Here is an 18,573-nt window from a genome sequence, read left to right on the forward strand (position 1 = left end):
TAAAAGCATTAATGGGGGGGCAAAACCAAACTCTGGATTGGAACTTTCCTTAGAAAAAACACTTTTTTAAAATTACAAAACCAAGGGTAATGACTGGTGTGAAAAAACCTAAGTACAACTCAATTAGGAAAAATTAGACGATCTTTAGACAGCTTCTGGAGCCAAAACAAAACCCAAGAAACCTACTTCCAGCAACATAGTTTTTACACAACATGTAAATTATTTCTTGAATTGGCCCTACAAGTTTCATTTAGAATGCTCTACATCTTACCTTTATTAGACTTTCCACAAAGTGTTCTAGTACACGTATGCCACGTGTGTGGTGCACTGGAAGGAAAAGAGTTTCCCTGTCACCCTAGGAAGGAATATATGTCGAAGAATGAATTTAGGAATGCCAATTTCTAAAACAACACAGAGGAAGAATGTCAGGTGCCAGCTAACTGAGGAACTTACATTGAGCAGCTGAGTATAGATAAATCAAATCCAACCAAGGTCTGGCCCTGTTTACCGTTCAGTAAAAAATAGGCTTTTACACCCTGTGGTCGACTCCAGCTCCACTCATTTCATTGTGAATGTATACCCGTTTGGAAATTTTAAATCCTGTCACTGGTGTCAATAGATTGCGCTTACAAAAGATACAGAAGCAACGTTGACCCAGGTGGTGAGTTTCTTGTAGGAAAGGCTTGACTGCCACGGCCTGCTAACTGCAGTAATGACTTACTGCCATTCCCTGAAGGCCTCTACGATGTTACCGCAGCACGTCAGTGTAGACCTTAATTCTCACATTAAAACTTCAGTCCTTGCAGCCCACTGTTCACTTCCTAACCTTCTCTACCAAAGATCACATCGTCTACTCCAGTTACATTCGAGAAACCAGCGAAAAAGCCAGAGCTAAGATTACTTTTTTGTCTTTGGTTATGCTGTTTTCTTCACTTCCCATGACTTTCAGAGGCAAAATCCTACCCACCCTTCAAAACTTAAACACACTGGCATCTCTGAGTGTAACCCATACTGATTTCTTCCCTTGTTACCTAGTACAAAGCAGTCATTTAAATACACGAAAAATACACAACAAAGGACAGGAAGAACTTGCATCAGTTGCAATACTCCCTCATACTCAGCCCCGTAACTGGCATGGAATGCCTGGCGCCTCTACCATACCTCGCTGTATACCCAGGGATTATCCCACAGTCCACTGAGACCAGCTCCTGTGCTTAGGTCGGCCACCAGACACGCCTGCTTCTGCCCGGGCAGGAGCGCAGAAATCAGCCCGACACTGCCTCGTCCCACTTCTGGTCACCTGCATACACATCACGTGGCCGACACTTGCATTGTGATACAGGTGTTCTGCTCTCCCCACAGTGGTACCTAGACTTAGTGGGAAATTACAGAAGAGTCACTGCAGCAGCTCCCACACCACTTTGTGCTCTCCTACCTGGCCCACAGGCTCTAGTGGTGATAAGCTTACTTGCCTGTAGATGTGGAAACAGAAAAATCCATTAATTCACCTACTGTCAGGACTAAAAGAAAAATCTGTGCTTTTTGAGATCATGTAGAGCCACTCCTCTCTATATCCATTACTTATTGCTATTTTAATACACAAATAGTGGACCAAAAAAATAGCTTCTTTGGGTGTGATGCCAGACTAGTCACGGTTTGGTCTGTTTATTGTGACTTGTCTGTGGCTAATTTTAGGGGGGAAAATATTTTATTTCTGGGTAGACATCAAACCCGGTTTCATAGGGTATATCGCCTTCAGTTTTGAGTGGGTCATAACTGAACTGCTACTAAGTAAAATTTGAAATCATAAAATATGTACATACAATGTGTATTTTTTTTTCCCACTCAAGTGGGGAAACAATTTTTTGTAGCATAGTTACAAAATGTGCAATCAATAAAACAGAATGCTTGGTAAAAGAAAATGCAAATTCTCCATAAGACTTTGCAACCTTTGTTTTGTCAATCCATTCTAAAAATGCCCTCTAATTTGATGAATACCATCCAGCTATTTTTCATATGCCCCAGTAACAACAGAACCGCTTCATTTCCATAGTACATAGATAGATACAATGTGCATGGAATTGGGGGCAAGGCACTTCACCTTTTAAGAGGTATAGGAACTTGGCAACATGCAGCAAAGGGTGTAACGGTTACTTCAAGAGAGCAAGGAGACTGTCCGCAGTATTCTCTCTTGAGTGTCCCAACTCTTGTCCTCTGAGTCTGAACCTTCTACAGTTCTGTCCCAGGAGACACAGCCCCTGGGCAGAGATCTGAGATTGTTCTTTCCACTTCTCGAGACACACGGGCAGCACTAACCCTGTGACTGAGCTAAGGGACTGGACGCACATGCACTGTACTTTTCTCCCTCTGCTTTTACTCATTCTGTTCCCCAAGATGAACCACAAAACTCCCTGAGTAGCCAAAGCAATCTTGAAAAGAACTAAGCTGGAGGCATCATGCTTCCTGATTTCTGACTATATTACAAAGTTAGAGTAATCAAAACAGTATGTTATACTGGCATAAAAACAGAAACAGGTGAGTAGAACAGAATACAGAGCCCAGAAATAAGTCCATACATATATGATCAATTTATGACAGAGGGAGGCAAGAATACATGATGGAGAAAGGACAGTGGTGTCAGTAAGTTTTACTGCTGGGAAAACTGGATCACTGCATTACACCATACACAAAAATTAACTCACAGTGGACTGACAACTTGGATATAAACCTGAAGTGCTGAAAGTAGAGGAAAACTTACCTGTAAGCTCCTTGACATCAGTCTTGGCAAAGATTTTTTTCTTTGTATTTGACGCCAAAAGCAAAAATAAACGAGTAAAACTACATCAAACTAAAAAGCTGCACAGCAAAGGAAACCATCAAGAAAATTAAAGGGCAAACTATAGGATGGGAAACATTTGCACATCATGTATCTGATAAGGAGTTCGTATCCAAAATATATAAAGAACTCATACAGCCCAAAAGCAAAAAACAAAATAAAACAAAAAACCTGATTAAAACAATGGGCAGAGGATCTGAATAGACATTCTTCCAAAGATGACATTCAGATGGACAACAGTTGCATGAAAAGATGCTCAGCATCAGTAATCATGAGGGAAATGCAAATCAAAACCACGTTAAGATACCACTTCACATCTGTTAGAACGGCTACTATCAAAAAACCAAATAAGCAGCACTGGCAAGGGTGCGCAGAACAGGGAACCGCTGAGCACTGTTGCTGGGAGTGCACATTGGTGCAACCATTATGGAAAACAGTGTGGAGATTCCTCAATAAAGTGACCATACCATTGAGCAATTCCACTTCTGGATATTTATGTGAAGGAAATAAAATCCCTATGTTGAAAATATATCTGTACCCATGTTCACTGCAGCCTTATTTACAATAGCCAAGACATGAAAATAACCTGTGTCCACTGATGGGTGAATGGATAAAGAAAATACGTTATCTATGAGGAGGGTGAGGTGGGCATGCAGAATATTATTCAGCCATTTTTTAAGAATCCTGTCATTTGCAACAACACAGATGGATCTTGAGGGCATTATGCTAAGTGAAATAATTTAGAGAAAGACAGATACTGTAAGATCTCATTTATACGTAGAATCTAAAGTAAACAACTCAAATACAGAGAAAGGATTGGCTGTGGCCAGAGGCAGGTGGTGATGGGGTGAGCAAAATGAGTGATGGTGGTCAAATGGTACGAACTTCCGATTACAAGATAACTGAGCCTTGGCAATGCAATGTACAGCACAGCGACTACAGTTGACAACACTCTATTTACAGATGACCCTGAACTGTGTGAGTCCACTTACTAATACACAGATGTTTTTCAATAGTAAATACTACAGCACAACATAGTTTGCAGTAGATTGAATCAATGGATGCAGAACCACAGGTACAGAAGGACCGAATATACAGAGGGCCAACTATAAGTTATGCATGCATTTTTCGACTATATAGAGTCAGCAGCCCTGACCCATGTGTCATTCAAGGGTCAGCTGATTTAAAAGTTGCTAAGAGAGTAGATCTTAAAAGTTCTCATCACAAGAAAAAAAAATTAGATATTAACATTGTAATCATTTTGCAGTATATACATAAAATCCTCATTTTGTATACCTAAAACTAATACAATGTTTATGCCAATTTTATCTCAGTTTTTTTAAAAAAGGTTGCCGTCTTCAGAGACATCTCTAAGTCATGCCAGAGTAACAACAATGGGACTTCTTTCCATAAACAACTAGAGAAGCAGACAACACGTATGGAAACTGTTTTCCAGACATTAGACAACAGGCAGCACAAGGCTGTAATCCCGGGGAGGTGGGGAGGCTATATAATCATCCAGCTCTCTGCACGGAGGCAATATCCAGCCTACAGACCCAGGGAAAGGGATGCCCAGACAGAGCCTGGCAACCTTGCTGAGATGAGGAGACACTGAGATCAGAGTTTGGGGAAGTTGAGGTGGTTGAAAATTGCCGAGTTCCAGAAAGGAATCAAAACAGGGGTCCCCTAGACTCTTCGCTGGGTACTTGGCTGCACGTGAGTAGAGGGTCAACTCTACAAAACCAAGTAACTAGGGAATTCATGGCAAACCGCAATTCCCGGTGCTCACACAGGATGGGAAACCAGCGTGAAGAGTTCTCAGTCATCACCCAGGGTATACTATAGGGAGCGAGACCACCGAGGGGTCATGCCTCAGTAGGAAGCCAAAACAGAGTGAAAGGTACTTTAGCTTAAACCCACCCTAGCAAAGGTGAAAGCAGAATTCGAGGAAATCAAACTGATCTGCAAATAACTGCCAAAACAAAGTTAAATATTCTGTTAAGTAAATAAAATCCAGATTCTCACAACATAGCACCCACAATGTCCTACATCTAAAAAAAAAAAAAAAATACTAGACATGCCAAGAAGCAGAAAGTGGAACGTAACTAGGAGAAAAGACAGTCAATAGGGAAAGGCCCGGAAATGACAGGGAACATAGCGGCAGCAGATAGCGATATTAAAACCGGATTTTGTACAAGTATTTAAAACGTGACAAATGGAAAATATTCTTTAAAATAACAAAGAACTTCTAGAAATAAAAAATAGGTGCAATGCAAATTTAGCTACATAAATTAACAGATTAGACAATGCAGAAAAAAAAAGTGAAATTGAAGATCTCGCAATAAAGTCTATCCAAAATATACTACAATATACCTATCCAAAATATAGCATAGAGACAGCACTGGAGAAAACAGAGCATCAGTGACATGCAGAATTGTATCAAGTGGAAATCTCTACATATCGCCACCCCGCAACACTTCACATGCACCCCTCAAGAAGGAAGGGGAAAATATTTTGAGGAAAAAGCCAAGATTTTCCAAATTTGATGAAAACTAAGTTGAGCCAACTTTAAATGGCTCTCCATGGCTACAGTAGCCTGAATAATAGCCCCCAAAGACACCAGGTTCTCATCCCTGGAATGTGCAAACATTTCCTTAGGTGGCAAAAAAAGTATTTGCAAATGTGATTGAAAATCCTGGGGTGGCCCAAGTATAGGATAACATGGGTCCTAAATGCAATCCCATGTATCTTTATGAGAAGGATGCAAAAGGAGATTTGACATACAGGAGAAAGTGAAGTAGCATGACCGTGGAGGTACAGATTGGAGTGATGGGACTATAAGCCAAGGAATGCGGCAACCACCATAAGCTAGAAGACAAGGAACAGATTCTCCCCTAAAATCTCCAGAGGAAACTTGGCCCTGCCAACACCTTGACTTTGGCCCAGTAAAACAGATTTTGGACTCCTGGCCTCCAGAACTGTGAAAACAATACATTTCTGCTATTTTAAGCTACTAAATTTGTGAGAATTTGGTACAGCAGTGATAGGAAAACACATTAGCCAAAGATGAAGCATTTTGAGCATCATCAAAATAACAGTTACAGTGAACCACACCGTATAAATTATGTGTTTGGACAATTCTAGAGTTAAAAATGAATACACATAAATTCATTTGACATTGGTAATCAATTCATTGTTCTGAAAACTGATAAAAGGAAACAGCTGTACTTCAGAGTAACAATACAGTTGATAAGGTGAAGTTTTGTTTTATAAAAAATTTTAAATGAAGGATTTGTAGAATCAGGATACCACCATTTTTCAATTTGTTATGAAATAATAGAACTAAGCAATGATAATCAATGGCTACTAAAATGGTTACTTGAAAGGTTATGGTAAATTTATAAGCAAGCTTACAACTTCCAAATTCCACAGTTCAATCCCAACATTAAAAGAAAGAAAGAAAGAAAGAAAAACCAAAGACAAAACAGATATATGTACCTCCTGATGTGATGCGAAAGGAAATACAAAATACCTACCATGAAATTTTCTTGACAAAAATTCAAACCTGAATCTGAAGCTTCTAAATCGAAGTACCAGTTTACAAGAAGTACTGGGGAGAGAGGAATATGGTAAATAATACTGTTGGGATCCTATTAGCAGAATTCAAATATGGGGAACTCTTGGAAAAAAAACCTAGCTTATTCAACAAATTGCCAAAAAAAAAAAAAGAACCTATAATTAAGAGATGTGAGAGATTTACCAATCCAAAGTGTCAAATAATCCACTGCAGAACCCAATATGACACAATGGGGGAAATTAAAAACCATTTGGAATTTGATTAAATTAAGGAATTGATACTATTTTAGGTATGGTACAGTTGGCTGACTTCTTAAAATATCTATTACTAATCTTAATTTAGGGATACATACTGAAGAATAAATGAATGAAAAAATATGATATATGGGATTTACTTCAAAATAGCCCAGTTGGGGCTGGAGAGTTAATGAGTGTAGATAAAACAAGACTGGTCAGGAGGTGGGAGTTGCTGAAACTGGATGACAGCTCCCTGGGAGTTTCAGGACGCCATCCTGTCTGCCTTTTGTGTATGTTTGAAGACTTCCATATTAAAGTTTCTTTTTTAAAAAATCTTTATTTCTTTTAAAAATATCTTCTACAGATCCTCATTACTTACGGATAAAGTCCGAACTGCTTGACAAGGTTGAAGCAGAACAGGGGTTTTCAGCAGCCTGGCCATATTCTAGGCTCACCTTCACCTGCCCCCATTTCCAGCTGCCTCCTCTTTAGCTACAAGACACTAAGGTCAGTTCCCCGAACACACCCTGTGTTTTCACACATTTAGTAATCCCATTTGCCTACCTGGAAAACCCTTCAGCACTTCCATCATTTGGTGAACTCCATGGCCCAGTTCAAATGTAACTGTTTCTTTAGATCTTTTTTTTTTTTCTTATTTAAGTATGGTCAGTTACAATGTGTCCATTTCTGGTGTACAGCACGATGTCCCAGTTACGCACACACATACATATATTCGTTTTCACATTCTCATTAAAGGTTATTATAAAATATTGAATATAGTTCCTTGTGTTATACAGAAGACATTTTTAAAATCTATTTATATATATAGTGGCCAACATTTGCAAATCTCAAACTCCCAAATTTATCCCTTCCCATCCCCTTTCTCCAGTAACCGTAAGATTATCTGTTTCTGTTTTGTAGAAGAGTTCATAGTGTCTTTTTTTTTTAGATTCCACATATGAGCGATCTCATATGGTATTTTTCTTTCTCTTTCTGGCTTACTTCACTTAGAGTGACGATCTCTAGGTCCATCCATGTTGCTGCAAATGGCATAATTTTATTATTTTTAAAAGCTAAGTAGTATTCCATTGCATAAATATACCAAAACTTCTTTATCTGGTCATCTGTCGATGGACATTTAGGTTGCTTCATATCTTGGCTATTGCATACAGTGCTGCTATGAACATTAGGGTGCATGTATCTTTTCGAATTAGACTTCCCTCGGGATACATGCCCAGCAGTGGGATTGCTGGGTCATATGGTAAGTCTATTTTCAGTCTTTTGGAGAATCCCCATACTGTTTTCCACAGTGGCTGCACCAAACTGCATTCCCACCAGCAGTGTAGGAGGGTTCCCTTTTCTCCACAGCCTCTCCAGCATTTATCGTTTGTGGACTTTTAAATGGTGGCCATTCTGACTGGTGTGAGGTGACACCTCATTGTAGTTTTGATTTGCATTTCTGATTATTAGCGATACTGAGCACTTTTTCATGTGCCTATTGGCCATTTGTATGTCTCCACTGGAGAATTGCTTGCTCAGGTCTTCTGCCCATTTTTGCACTGGGTTGTTTGGGGGTTTTTTTGTTGTTGTTATTAAATTGTATGAGCTGTTACTATAGATCTTTAATTGACTCCTTGAAATAGAACTAATGCCTCACTTCAAAGCAATCCCAACACATCACAGACATGACACGCCAGTATACCCCTTATATCGTCCCATCATCAACCTCTCCCCTCCCCACCTCACCCAGATAGAATTCCATGGTCCATAATTATGAGCACTCCCTTTAACACAACCTGAACTTCTTTGCCCCTCTCTCATACTTGCTGGGATAAATGATAAAACTGATTAAATCCTACAGTACGCCTGCACTCTTGCAGGTGAACGTGGATGAGTGGCTGGTATCTTTTTAGACTCACTTTCCCTAATGTCAGTGGGTCCTTAATGCTGCCAGGCATTATTATTTCTTCCCTTGGTCTGGCTTCTTTTCCACTTTCCATTCTGCAACAATTATTTATATCTTTTCCTCTTTCCAAACCTCCAATATCTCTTCTCCCATACACATCTCATAAAATCATCTTGCTCTTTATTTCACTGAACAAAATAAAGGTAATAAAAGGAGAACTTCCAGGATATCCAAATGGCTAATAAGCATATGAAAAGCTACTTAACATCATCAGTCATTAGGGAAATACAGATTAAATCAGCACTCTGATACCACCAACAGCCACCAGAATAATTAAAATGACAAAACACAGATACTAATACCAGCAAGGAAATGGAGCACATGGAACTCTCACACCTTGCTGGCAGGAGTTAAACTGGCAGATCATTTAGAAATTATAGGACAGTATTTACTAAAGGCAAACGTGTATACATTATGGCCCAGCAACTTCACTCCTACACATTTACCCAATTGAAAGGTATACATATGTTCTCTTTAAAACATTTCAAGAAGGTTCATAGGAGCACAATTCATAATGGCTCAAAGCTGAAAACAACCCAAACGTTCATCAGCAATAGGATGAGTAAACTATGGTAGCTTCATAGGTGGAATATTACACACCAGTGAAAATCATTGTGCTGTTCCTACACACAACCTAGATGAAACTCATATTGGCGAGTTTAAGGAGCCATAAACAAAAGGGAACACAGTACTTTCAAAAAAAAATCAAAAACAGGCAAAAGAATCTATGGTGTAGTTACTGGACTGAACTCAGGCCCACTCACCACTCACCATTTTGTAAGCAGCAAACCCAATCTACTAACAGCAGATTGCCATAAAGTCAAGTACAGTATTTATTTGCAGGGTGCCAAGCAAGGAGAACAGGAAGCTAATGCTTGGGTCAAAAGACCCAAACTCCCCAATGGCTTTTGGGTAAAAATTTTTAAAGGCAACATTAGGGGTCACAGGATGCATGGTCAGCTCATGGACATTCTTCCTGATTGGCTGGTGGAAAGGCAACAGGGTGAGGTTTGGGGAATCTTAATCATCAATCTTCTGGTTCCAGCCAGTCTGGGGTCTATGAGCTTGTGATGCACCAAATGGAGGGGTCTCAGTTTCTGCAGAACAACTCCAAGATATGTGTTAGGTTGTTATCTAGATTCCTTTGGGATGAACTAGGAGTCCTGTGACTGTTTTCCAAGCTCTTTCCTTTGCTCCTGCATTTTCCACTTCTCCGATCATTAACTGTTTGAGTCCGCTTTTGGGAACTTCAAGAAGGCCTAGGAAAGGAAAGCTTTTTCGATCAACAAGAACCGGGGACATGGAACGGCTTATACCCAGGAGGGCCCCGCTGGTTCCGCTCAGTGTCAGTGTCAGGACAGTGGTTATCTTCACCGCAGCTCGGGGAGTAATCTGGAAGGAACACAGGAGCCCTCTGCGTGGCTGCTAATGCTCTGTTTCTTGATCTGGGTTCTAGTTACACAGGTTTGTTCACTTTGTAAAAATTATTGAGCTATATACTTGTGATTTTTGTACTTTTCTACATGGATATTATACCTAAGATAAAATGTTAGTTAAAAAAGAAAAATAGAATTCCACAAACCACCACATTGACCCATCTATGTGCATGTGAGCCCACCGACCCTGCCTTCACTCCTGTTACTGTGGGCAAACTGTCGTTCACACTTCCATCAGACAGGCCCTTTCTCCCATGAACTACATCATTACCACGTCTTCTTCACCAAGAGTCACTCTTTCAAGTATCCTGTCTCATTCCTTCACTTTTTCCTCTTGACTCGATCCTTGCCATCAACCTAATTTTTAAGACAAACAACCTTCAATTACTGTATTTTTGCTTTAAGCCAAGCAAAGGAGCGTAAGACTCAAAAGTTGTCTATACTTGTTGAATCCAGCTTTGTTCTCACATTCTCTTTGAACCACCTCCAGCTGTGTTCTCACCTCCACGCTGCACAGAAGCTGATCTTATCAAGGTCACCTCCACATTGTTAAATGCCATAATCACTTCCTCCTCCTCATCTTACGTGATTCTCAAGTTTTGGCCATAGTCATCAACTTCCTCTTTGCCGAATCACTCTCCTTTAGGCTTCTAGAATACTACATACTGTTTTCCTTCTACTACGCTAGTCACTCCTTTCCCACTTTCTCTTGTCGGTTCCTCCTCACCTCTGTGACCTCTGCATTTTGGAGAGCTCCCAAAACTCATTTAGGAGCCTCTTTTCTCTGTGTTCACTCCATTGGGATTCTCATCCAGTTTCCCGGCTTTGCACAATCTCCAAAATGACGAACACCAGGTAAGTGTCTCCAGTCCAGATCTATCTCCTGAACCCAGACTCCTGTCACATTCATCTCCTCGGCATCTCTCCTTAGATGTCTAACAGGCACCTCGAGTGTTCTATGTTCAAAAGCGAACTCCTAATCCTCCCCTCAAGAAACTACTCTTGCAGTTTCCATGTCTTGGTTAATGGTAACTCTGTCCGTCCAACTTATCATCAGGGCAAAATCCTTGAAGTCATTCTCGACTCCTCCACTGCTCTCAGAAAGAAACTCAATCTGTCAGCAAACCCTCAAACTTCCAAGCATTTCCAGGATTGGACCACTCTCACCATGTCTACTGCTGCTGCCCTGGCTTACACCACTATCATCAGTGCTGAGATTATGACCACAACCTCCTGACTGGCCTCCCTGCTTTCACCCTCGCCTCCCAGTCTGTCCTCAACGGAGCATTAAAATGCTCATCAGATCATGTCAGTCCTCAGCTCGAAACCTGCCAGTGGCCTAAAGTGTCACTCAGGGAAGACAAAAACCTATGTAATGGGTCACCAGGGCCTTCACAGTATCACCCCAACCCCACACTCTTCATCCTTCCTCCTCCCTCCTTTGCTCTGCGCCATTTACACCAGCTTCCTTGCTGTTCCTCACACATGGCCGGTGTGCTCCTGCTTCAGGGCCATACACCTCTCTCCTCCTGACCTAGAACGCTCTTCCCCCATTCATCCTCCTGGACCATTCCTGCATCTCCTTCAGATGTTCACTCAAATGTCGCCCTTTCAGTAAGGGCCTCCCTGACCACACCATTTAAAATTTTCCTCCCCTCCCCACTCTCCCAAGGTCTCCATCACTTCCTTCAATTTCGCTCTAGCACCTGTCTCCTTCTAACAAGCATATGCATTACTTATCTACTTAGAGCTGTTTTCCCACCAGTATGTGAACAACATAAGCGTGGGGATTCCTGTCTGTCTCATGGACTGCACTATCCCCAGTGTCAGGAACAATCCTGGGACATGTTAACAGCTTAGGCAGTATTTGTGGAATGGATGAATGAGTTACTTCGTTGCTTGTCATACACTCAAGCGTCATAGAGAAGCGGGCCATCACTTAGCTTTGTGATGAGCGATCGACTAAAGGGAACGAGAAGGAACAGATACGTAAGGCAGGTAATGGATTTAATTATTCTTTCCCTTTTTAACCCGGAAAATTGATCTCCCCGAATAAATTATGTCATCTGTTCCTAAACAAGGTTAACTGCCTTTCATTTCTGTCTTAAATTTTCAATCGATCAAGAGCAAAGATTACAATAGGCAGAATATGTGAAAATATAGTTATTAAAACAACATTCACCCATAGTCCACAAATCAAAAATAAAGGGGAAAGTCAAGCCTTGAGAAGTAATACAAACAGAGTTGCTCATTTCATTAATAAGATGTTTCCTTTCCAGAAAAAGGTTAAAGAAGCTGATATGACGCAGAGGAAAGGAAAAATCAACAGATGTGTTGGTTTAATCGCACGGTTTCTAAAATACACTAAGCAAACGGGGGAGAAATGTGACCCTTCTGATACGAAGACCTTACATTTGTTATTAAACAAAGAGTACTTCCTACTCACCCGAATGTATTTCTAGAGGAACTTTCAATGCTTGGGGGATTCCTGCAACTTCTTCCCCCAAGTGACAGCTTCACATTTTAATCTTTTTAGTTTGTTTTTATAAAAAGTTCTCTTTTACTGCACACAAAACATATAGAGAAAGTTGAGTATGAACCCAAAGACCCACGTTCTTTCCTCAGAACACCTGCACTCAGAAGCTTTTCTGCCCCCGGCAGCCCCCCTCAGAGGAGGACCGAGGCTAGTGGGCAGAGAGGTCCACAGCCACTGCTGGGAACGGACCTTGCAGGGCTCATCTGCTGAGAGTATCACTGGTCATTAGTCGCCCCCGTGGTGGGGCTGACAGCAAGCAGGGGAGGACTCAGTGTGCCAGTGCAGGGAAGTTGGTGGTGGCAGTGCCCATTACCAAAGGAGCACAACCTGACAAAGAGCAATCACTGACTTAGAAGATTCAAGGCGTCAGACACAGTGACGACTAAGTCAGAGCACATGGGTTGCAGGGAAAGCGGATTGTTGAGAGAAAACCTGATTAACTGAATCACAGAATGAAACACACTAATGACATCAGGACATATTATTGGGAACGTCATTCAAATTACACAAATTATTTTGGATATGAATCACTTTTCCAGAGCACACTGTATGTAGACCAGCTCTACTATATACAAGATATGCTCATCTGTTTATAAAGGACTTCTTTCCAACCACAGAAGAGAATGACTAGTAGCCAGTTGCCTGCAATTACCTGACAATTAGCTCTGGAGCTTTAGAAAGGAAACTGGTTCACTCGGTAATATTTGTTGGGCAGGTGCATGGAAGGGTGGGGCAGAGAGCACACACGCACGCACGCACACAAACTGTCTCCCCCCAAGGAAACGTATAAGCCACAACACCATGAACACTGACCATTCCGTTCACATACTTAAATAAGAGTCTAGACTCGAGAGGCATAAAGACAGAATAACCAGGCCTAGTTTATTCTTGTTACCCAATGTAATTATTAATACTACAGCCCCTCAACTAAAATCTGTTCCAGTTTGAACAATAAATTATATGGTGACCTTAGTAATGGTTACTGTATTCTTGGTTATGGAACATTAAGCTTTGGCTGTGAAGCTGGCAAAATTAGTGCTGTAATTTTCCCGTAAGGATATGGGTGGCCAAACTGGTCAAATCACCTCACCTTCCCCCTTAAAGTCATGAATCTGGATTTCAGTAATGAACGAATCAGCTGTGTTCCTCCATGTTCTTCTGAATCTGCCCCTTATGCAGCCTGCCATGATCATTCTGGAGCAATGGGATTCTCTGGCCAGCCTCGAGGGATCTTAAGTGTCACCAACAGTTATGAGAGAAAGTCTCAGTTTTATCTTACTTCTGGCTTACTAGACAAAAAGTACAGGTAAGGATTTGAATGAGAAGCTATTTATTTTTAAGTTAATAGTACAAAATAGAAGGCTCTCTTTCCATCAAAATCCCCTCCCCTCTACTAAGCCTAGAATTACTAGGAATGGCATTTCCAAAGAGTGGAAAAGCTGACACCAGGAATTCAGCTGAAATCCAGGGTCTCCTGCCACACTTCCCTCCCTCACTCACCCAAGTAGCTGGTTTTATTCTCAACTCTGAGAAAGTCAGTGGAGGAGCCACTGGAAGTGGGGTGAGCGAAGAATCAGCATTCACCCAGCGCAGTCATCTGCAGGGCAACAGACCGACTCACCCACACTCCAAGAGCAGTCCCCTTCCACCGGGGGATGCCGCGGATTCCAGAGCCCCGGTCTCCACCCCACAATGTCCCAGCACGTCCTGGGCATGTTTACATCTGTTCCTGCCCCTCGGGTAGCAGTTCTCTCAAGGTGTATCTCAGAGTTCAGCCCCATAGATGGCCTTATAGCGTAAATACTCTTCTAAGCACTGAAGAACATTATCATCCACCTTGGGGTCAAACTTGTTAGCCAAGAGGTGATGGTTCTGGAGAATCCAGTGCAGGTCCCCAGCCCCATAAACACAGACAGCCCGCTGGTGGATTCCAGAGCAAGGGGCATAAGGTGCCCCCATACTGATGTCTCCCTCGTGGTCTTGCCACTTGACCAGCCTGGCGATGGCCGTCATGTCTGAGATGTGAAACTTGGGGTGGAAGGGAACAGAGCCAGGCATCCATGGTGCACGCTGAAGGGTAGCCCAGAGGTGTTCATCGGGGCTATAGGTGTCTTTGGCCCATTCGATCAGCCGCTGGGATTTGGGGTTCTCTAAGACATGTTGGATAAAGCCTCGAGAAGCCACAATATAGGCATTCCCTGTGAACATAGGTAAATTATCAGGGGGAGGGTCCTTCATCTTGTTGGTTACTTGCAACGTGTCTGTCACTTCGTAGTGATATTTCCAGCGAGTCTTTTTGTACTCAGTAGGTATCTCTGACTCCATACTGTTCTTCCCATTCAACATCTTGAGGGCCAGGACCATCTCGGCATTGGTCTTTATAGGAAAGTCTGTCCCGCAGGTGTTCAGTAAGTATTTCCATGGCACCGGGCTCCGGAGCAAGTCTTCCATACAGTTCAGGTCAGCCTGCACCCTGGACCAGGAGGCGTAAACCACCCGAACCAATTTACTGGCCATGAAGACATTCGGGAAGCATGAAATAATGGACTTGACTGCCTCTTTGAAAGTTTCTGGGGACTTCTCATCCACGTGGACACAGTATATGTTCTGAGGGGCATACACAGCTCGCAGCAGCCTTTCAAAGTTTTCAACCTTCTCATGGACCACCATAGAGTAAGCGATGGGAAAGTCTAATTCTTCTCTGCTCAGTGGGAACCGTATGAACCTCCTTTTGGCCTTAAACTGCTCACAATCCCTGGTCATGTTGAGGTAGTCAGTGTCTGTGAAAGGCTCCCGCTTCTTCTTGACCTCCAGGTTGTCCAGGAGAGCCTTGATCACTGCTTCCTGGTCCCCTCGGGTGATCCCAGAACAGTTGATGGATCTCTTTGCTGGCAGTTTCAGGGACTTGTACAAGATGTCCTTACAGTGCTGGCTTTGCAAGTCCCTGGACTCCAGATCCAGGGAAACTACGTCACATTTCAGTCTGAGAGAAAGTCTCAAAGCAACAAGAGCCAGCAGCATATAGCAGCCCAAAGCCCACAGATGATGCCTCCGGCAGAATTTCTTCTTCCACCAAGTCATCTTCATGGAATGGGAGATTGGCAGAGTTTGTGCACAGGGAAGGAGGAGGATGAAATCCTTAGACAGAACAAAATGCCTTCAATTACAAACTAACCCTGAATGGGCTCAAGGAACATCAAGTTCAACTCCACAGTGATGGCAAAACCAGATTTCTTCTCTAGACAAGTATCCTCAGTCCAGATCCACCTAGGATCCTCGTACACCCAGCCTGCTGATGGAGTTCACTCACCTGACCCTACAAAGCTGATCGTGCCGGGGCTGGGATTAGGAGCCAGCTCCACCTCCAACCCGGGAGAGATAAAGGGAAGCGGAACTAAGTACCTGCTGCTGAAGAGGTGTAGTGAGTAAGAGCAAGGCCCTGCCTTCATTTTTCCTTTTTGCCCCCAGTGCCTTCCCACCCTGCTTCTAACATAGTTTTTATCTAGGAGCTAGAATGATCAGTCTAGAGAGAAAAATCCAGGAAATTCAGACTCTCAGCTTCAGTTCTAGAAATCCAAAGTCCTTTGAAAAGAACAACTGCACTTCTTGCTCCGATTAGATAATTCATATATTAAGATGCTTTCACCACATATAATTCATTGGTTAGATGTGGTATCTAGACACCCTTTAAAAAAAATGTTCTTACACAAGCACAAAAAATTGGATGTAATCCCCCCAAATACATTGTAATCATTCATATAGACAACTCTCAGTCTATTCAAATTTAAAATATATCCACACACACAGAGCTATGAATATGCAATACTTAATGAGTGCTTTTTTTTATAGGCCAGGAATCTTTCTCTACATTGTCCCATTATAATCTTCACAACATACCTGAAATATAGTATTATTAGGCGTCTTTTGTAGAGAGGAAAATAGAAGCTAAATAACTTGCCAAATATCACAAACATTATAAGACACAAATCTGGGACTCTTCCATGCTCCCAATTCCTCTTTTTTTTTTTTTTTGTCTAGAAGCCTAATACTTGTTCCTCCAAACCACAGCTACCTTTTAAATACAATACAAGGTACTTAGTACCATCCAAGAAAAGCAGACATTAAAGGGGGAAAAAAATCCCTAAAGGGAGAGAAAGACACCAAAACATGACATATCTTTCGAGCAATGATTGTTCTCCCTTTTTGCAATCTCTTTGGAAGCTTAAGATTGTATCCTCTTTAGTAATAACTTTCAGAGGAATCTGAGAGGAAGGAAAAAATGAAAAATTAAGGAAATTCTCACCTTTAAGAGCTTTTTTCCTGTTTAGGGAAGATCTCTTGCCACGATGTGTTCCTCTTCCCAAAGAAAGATTGGTTGGATTCCGTGGAAGCAAATGTGAATACCATATTCTCTGGTCTTCTTTCAGCCTCTCCAAAGTACATTTTCTAATATTCCCAGCATGTCCAGGAAACCGTATCAGGCTCCTCCTTAATTTCTGCAAAGCAAAGAGCAGCAGGAGGCTCCATCACTCACCTTTGGACTTCCTGCTCTCAGATAAGAGAAAGCAAGCTCAGCTATGTCATCCAGGGCATATTCTTGAGAACAAGTCATCCTGGGAGGTGAGCGAGGCAGAAAAAAAAAAAAAAACCACGCTGACAATGTCTCAGAAGGCAAGCAGCTGTTTCATCCAGGACCGCCCAGTTTGTACCCAAACTCTCCTGCCACAAAACCATTTATAAAAACCTGCCGATGCTCATTCTAGAACCTGAAGGCTTTTTCCCCCTTAAGAAGGAACCACAGAAACACACAGGTATGCCCCTGCCTTCTTTTGGCCTGGAGTCCAAATGTCACTCCTTTTACGTTCCCTTAATACTCCCTGAACTTCACTCGAGAGGGAAGCAATAAAAATGATCTTCAATGACTGTTTCTTTTGTTTTCTTAACGGAAAGAGTCAGTGAAAACCAGAGTTCATTCTTCGATGGCAACTGTTCAAAAAAATTCATTTGTCTGCCTTTCCGTGACTGTTACTAATCCGTAGGTTGCAGAAATATCCTGGGGGTTTCAAACTGTAGAGCTCCTTCCCTAATGTCTGCGAGTCCAGGGCTCCCGGCAGTCTGAAGAAAGGACAACGCTAAAGGCGGCTGGACTTCAGCGGGAGCCCCATGGGGGGTTGTGGCATTGCAGCGTGGAAAGTGCCTCCTTCAAAACTGCTGACACTGTTTGCCCCTATTCGCCTCTCCGCCTCGCCCCCAAAGCACCCCTCCAAAAATGCAGCATTCCTGGCCAAACATTTAAAATAACAAATTTAATAACTGGATGTAAAGAACTTAACTAGATATGAAGTTGTTAAGTAGCTAACGGAAAGTTGGCAGCGGGTGTAGATGATGCTCAATTATTAGAGAAGTAGCCACTGCTAGGAGCTACCATCCTGAGGCTGGAGGAATGAGGGGCAAAGCCGGGAAGTGCTAAACTGAGAATATGAGAAGGGTGCCAAGAAGCGTAAACTTAGGCCTCTGAGAGGGGACTTCTCAGTTGGTGCTGGGGTCTCTGAGCTCAGAGAAGGGTTGCGATCCCCTAGACTGAGACCCAGACCTCTCCTGAGCAGCTGCTGTCTGTCCTTCGTCACTGTAAACTGGCTTCAGGGCCGCTACGTAAGCGAACCGCCACCGCGGGGTTGTTGCCATAGCGCTGCTCATAGAAGCAGGAAGTAGACGGGAAGCAGACAGGAAGTCCCGCCTCCAGCCTCTCTGTCGCCCTCCGGCGCCCCCTGTTGGCAGAGCCGATAGGGGGCAGCTGGCCAAGCACCAACGTGGTTTGCAGAGTACTCCCCACCCCCGCTGCACGTCAAAGCTGAGTCCAGGAGGGTGGACTTTATCTGCACAATAGCATATGATGGAGATGAGTTAGTGTTGCCTTCTTCCTACAAGAACTGTTTATGCAGCCCCCAATATGGCGTAGGGCATTTATGTCTTTTTTCTTTTTTGG

General features: G+C 42.5%; 1 protein-coding gene across 3 annotated transcripts; it reads right to left on the reverse strand.

The window, feature by feature from the left end:
* Positions 1–13,448: 13,448 nt before the first annotated feature.
* GCNT3 (glucosaminyl (N-acetyl) transferase 3, mucin type) lies at positions 13,449–18,276 on the reverse strand. 3 transcript variants are annotated; one of them, XM_072962322.1, is made up of 3 exons: positions 18,181–18,276; positions 16,891–17,083; positions 13,449–15,725 (listed from the first exon to the last, which is right to left on the reverse strand). In XM_072962322.1, exon 3 carries the CDS (start codon positions 15,672–15,674, stop codon positions 14,352–14,354), a length of 1,323 nt encoding a protein of 440 aa, XP_072818423.1. In that variant the 5' UTR covers positions 15,675–15,725; positions 16,891–17,083; positions 18,181–18,276; the 3' UTR covers positions 13,449–14,351. The 3 variants fall into 3 exon arrangements, with proteins under 3 accessions (XP_072818423.1, XP_072818424.1, XP_031528574.1); XM_072962323.1 differs by having other exon boundaries at positions 17,921–18,257; XM_031672714.2 differs by having other exon boundaries at positions 16,891–18,257.
* Between the last annotated feature and the right edge of the window lie 297 nt (positions 18,277–18,573).

This window comes from Vicugna pacos, chromosome 6 (genome assembly GCF_048564905.1).
Source record: "Vicugna pacos chromosome 6, VicPac4, whole genome shotgun sequence".
Classification (NCBI taxonomy): domain Eukaryota; kingdom Metazoa; phylum Chordata; class Mammalia; order Artiodactyla; family Camelidae; genus Vicugna; species Vicugna pacos.

What these genes read in the sequence shown, in the direction of transcription:
- GCNT3 (XM_072962322.1), bottom strand. Translation starts at nt 15,674, where the DNA reads ATGAAGATGACTTGGTGGAAGAAGAAATTCTGCCGGAGGCATCATCTG.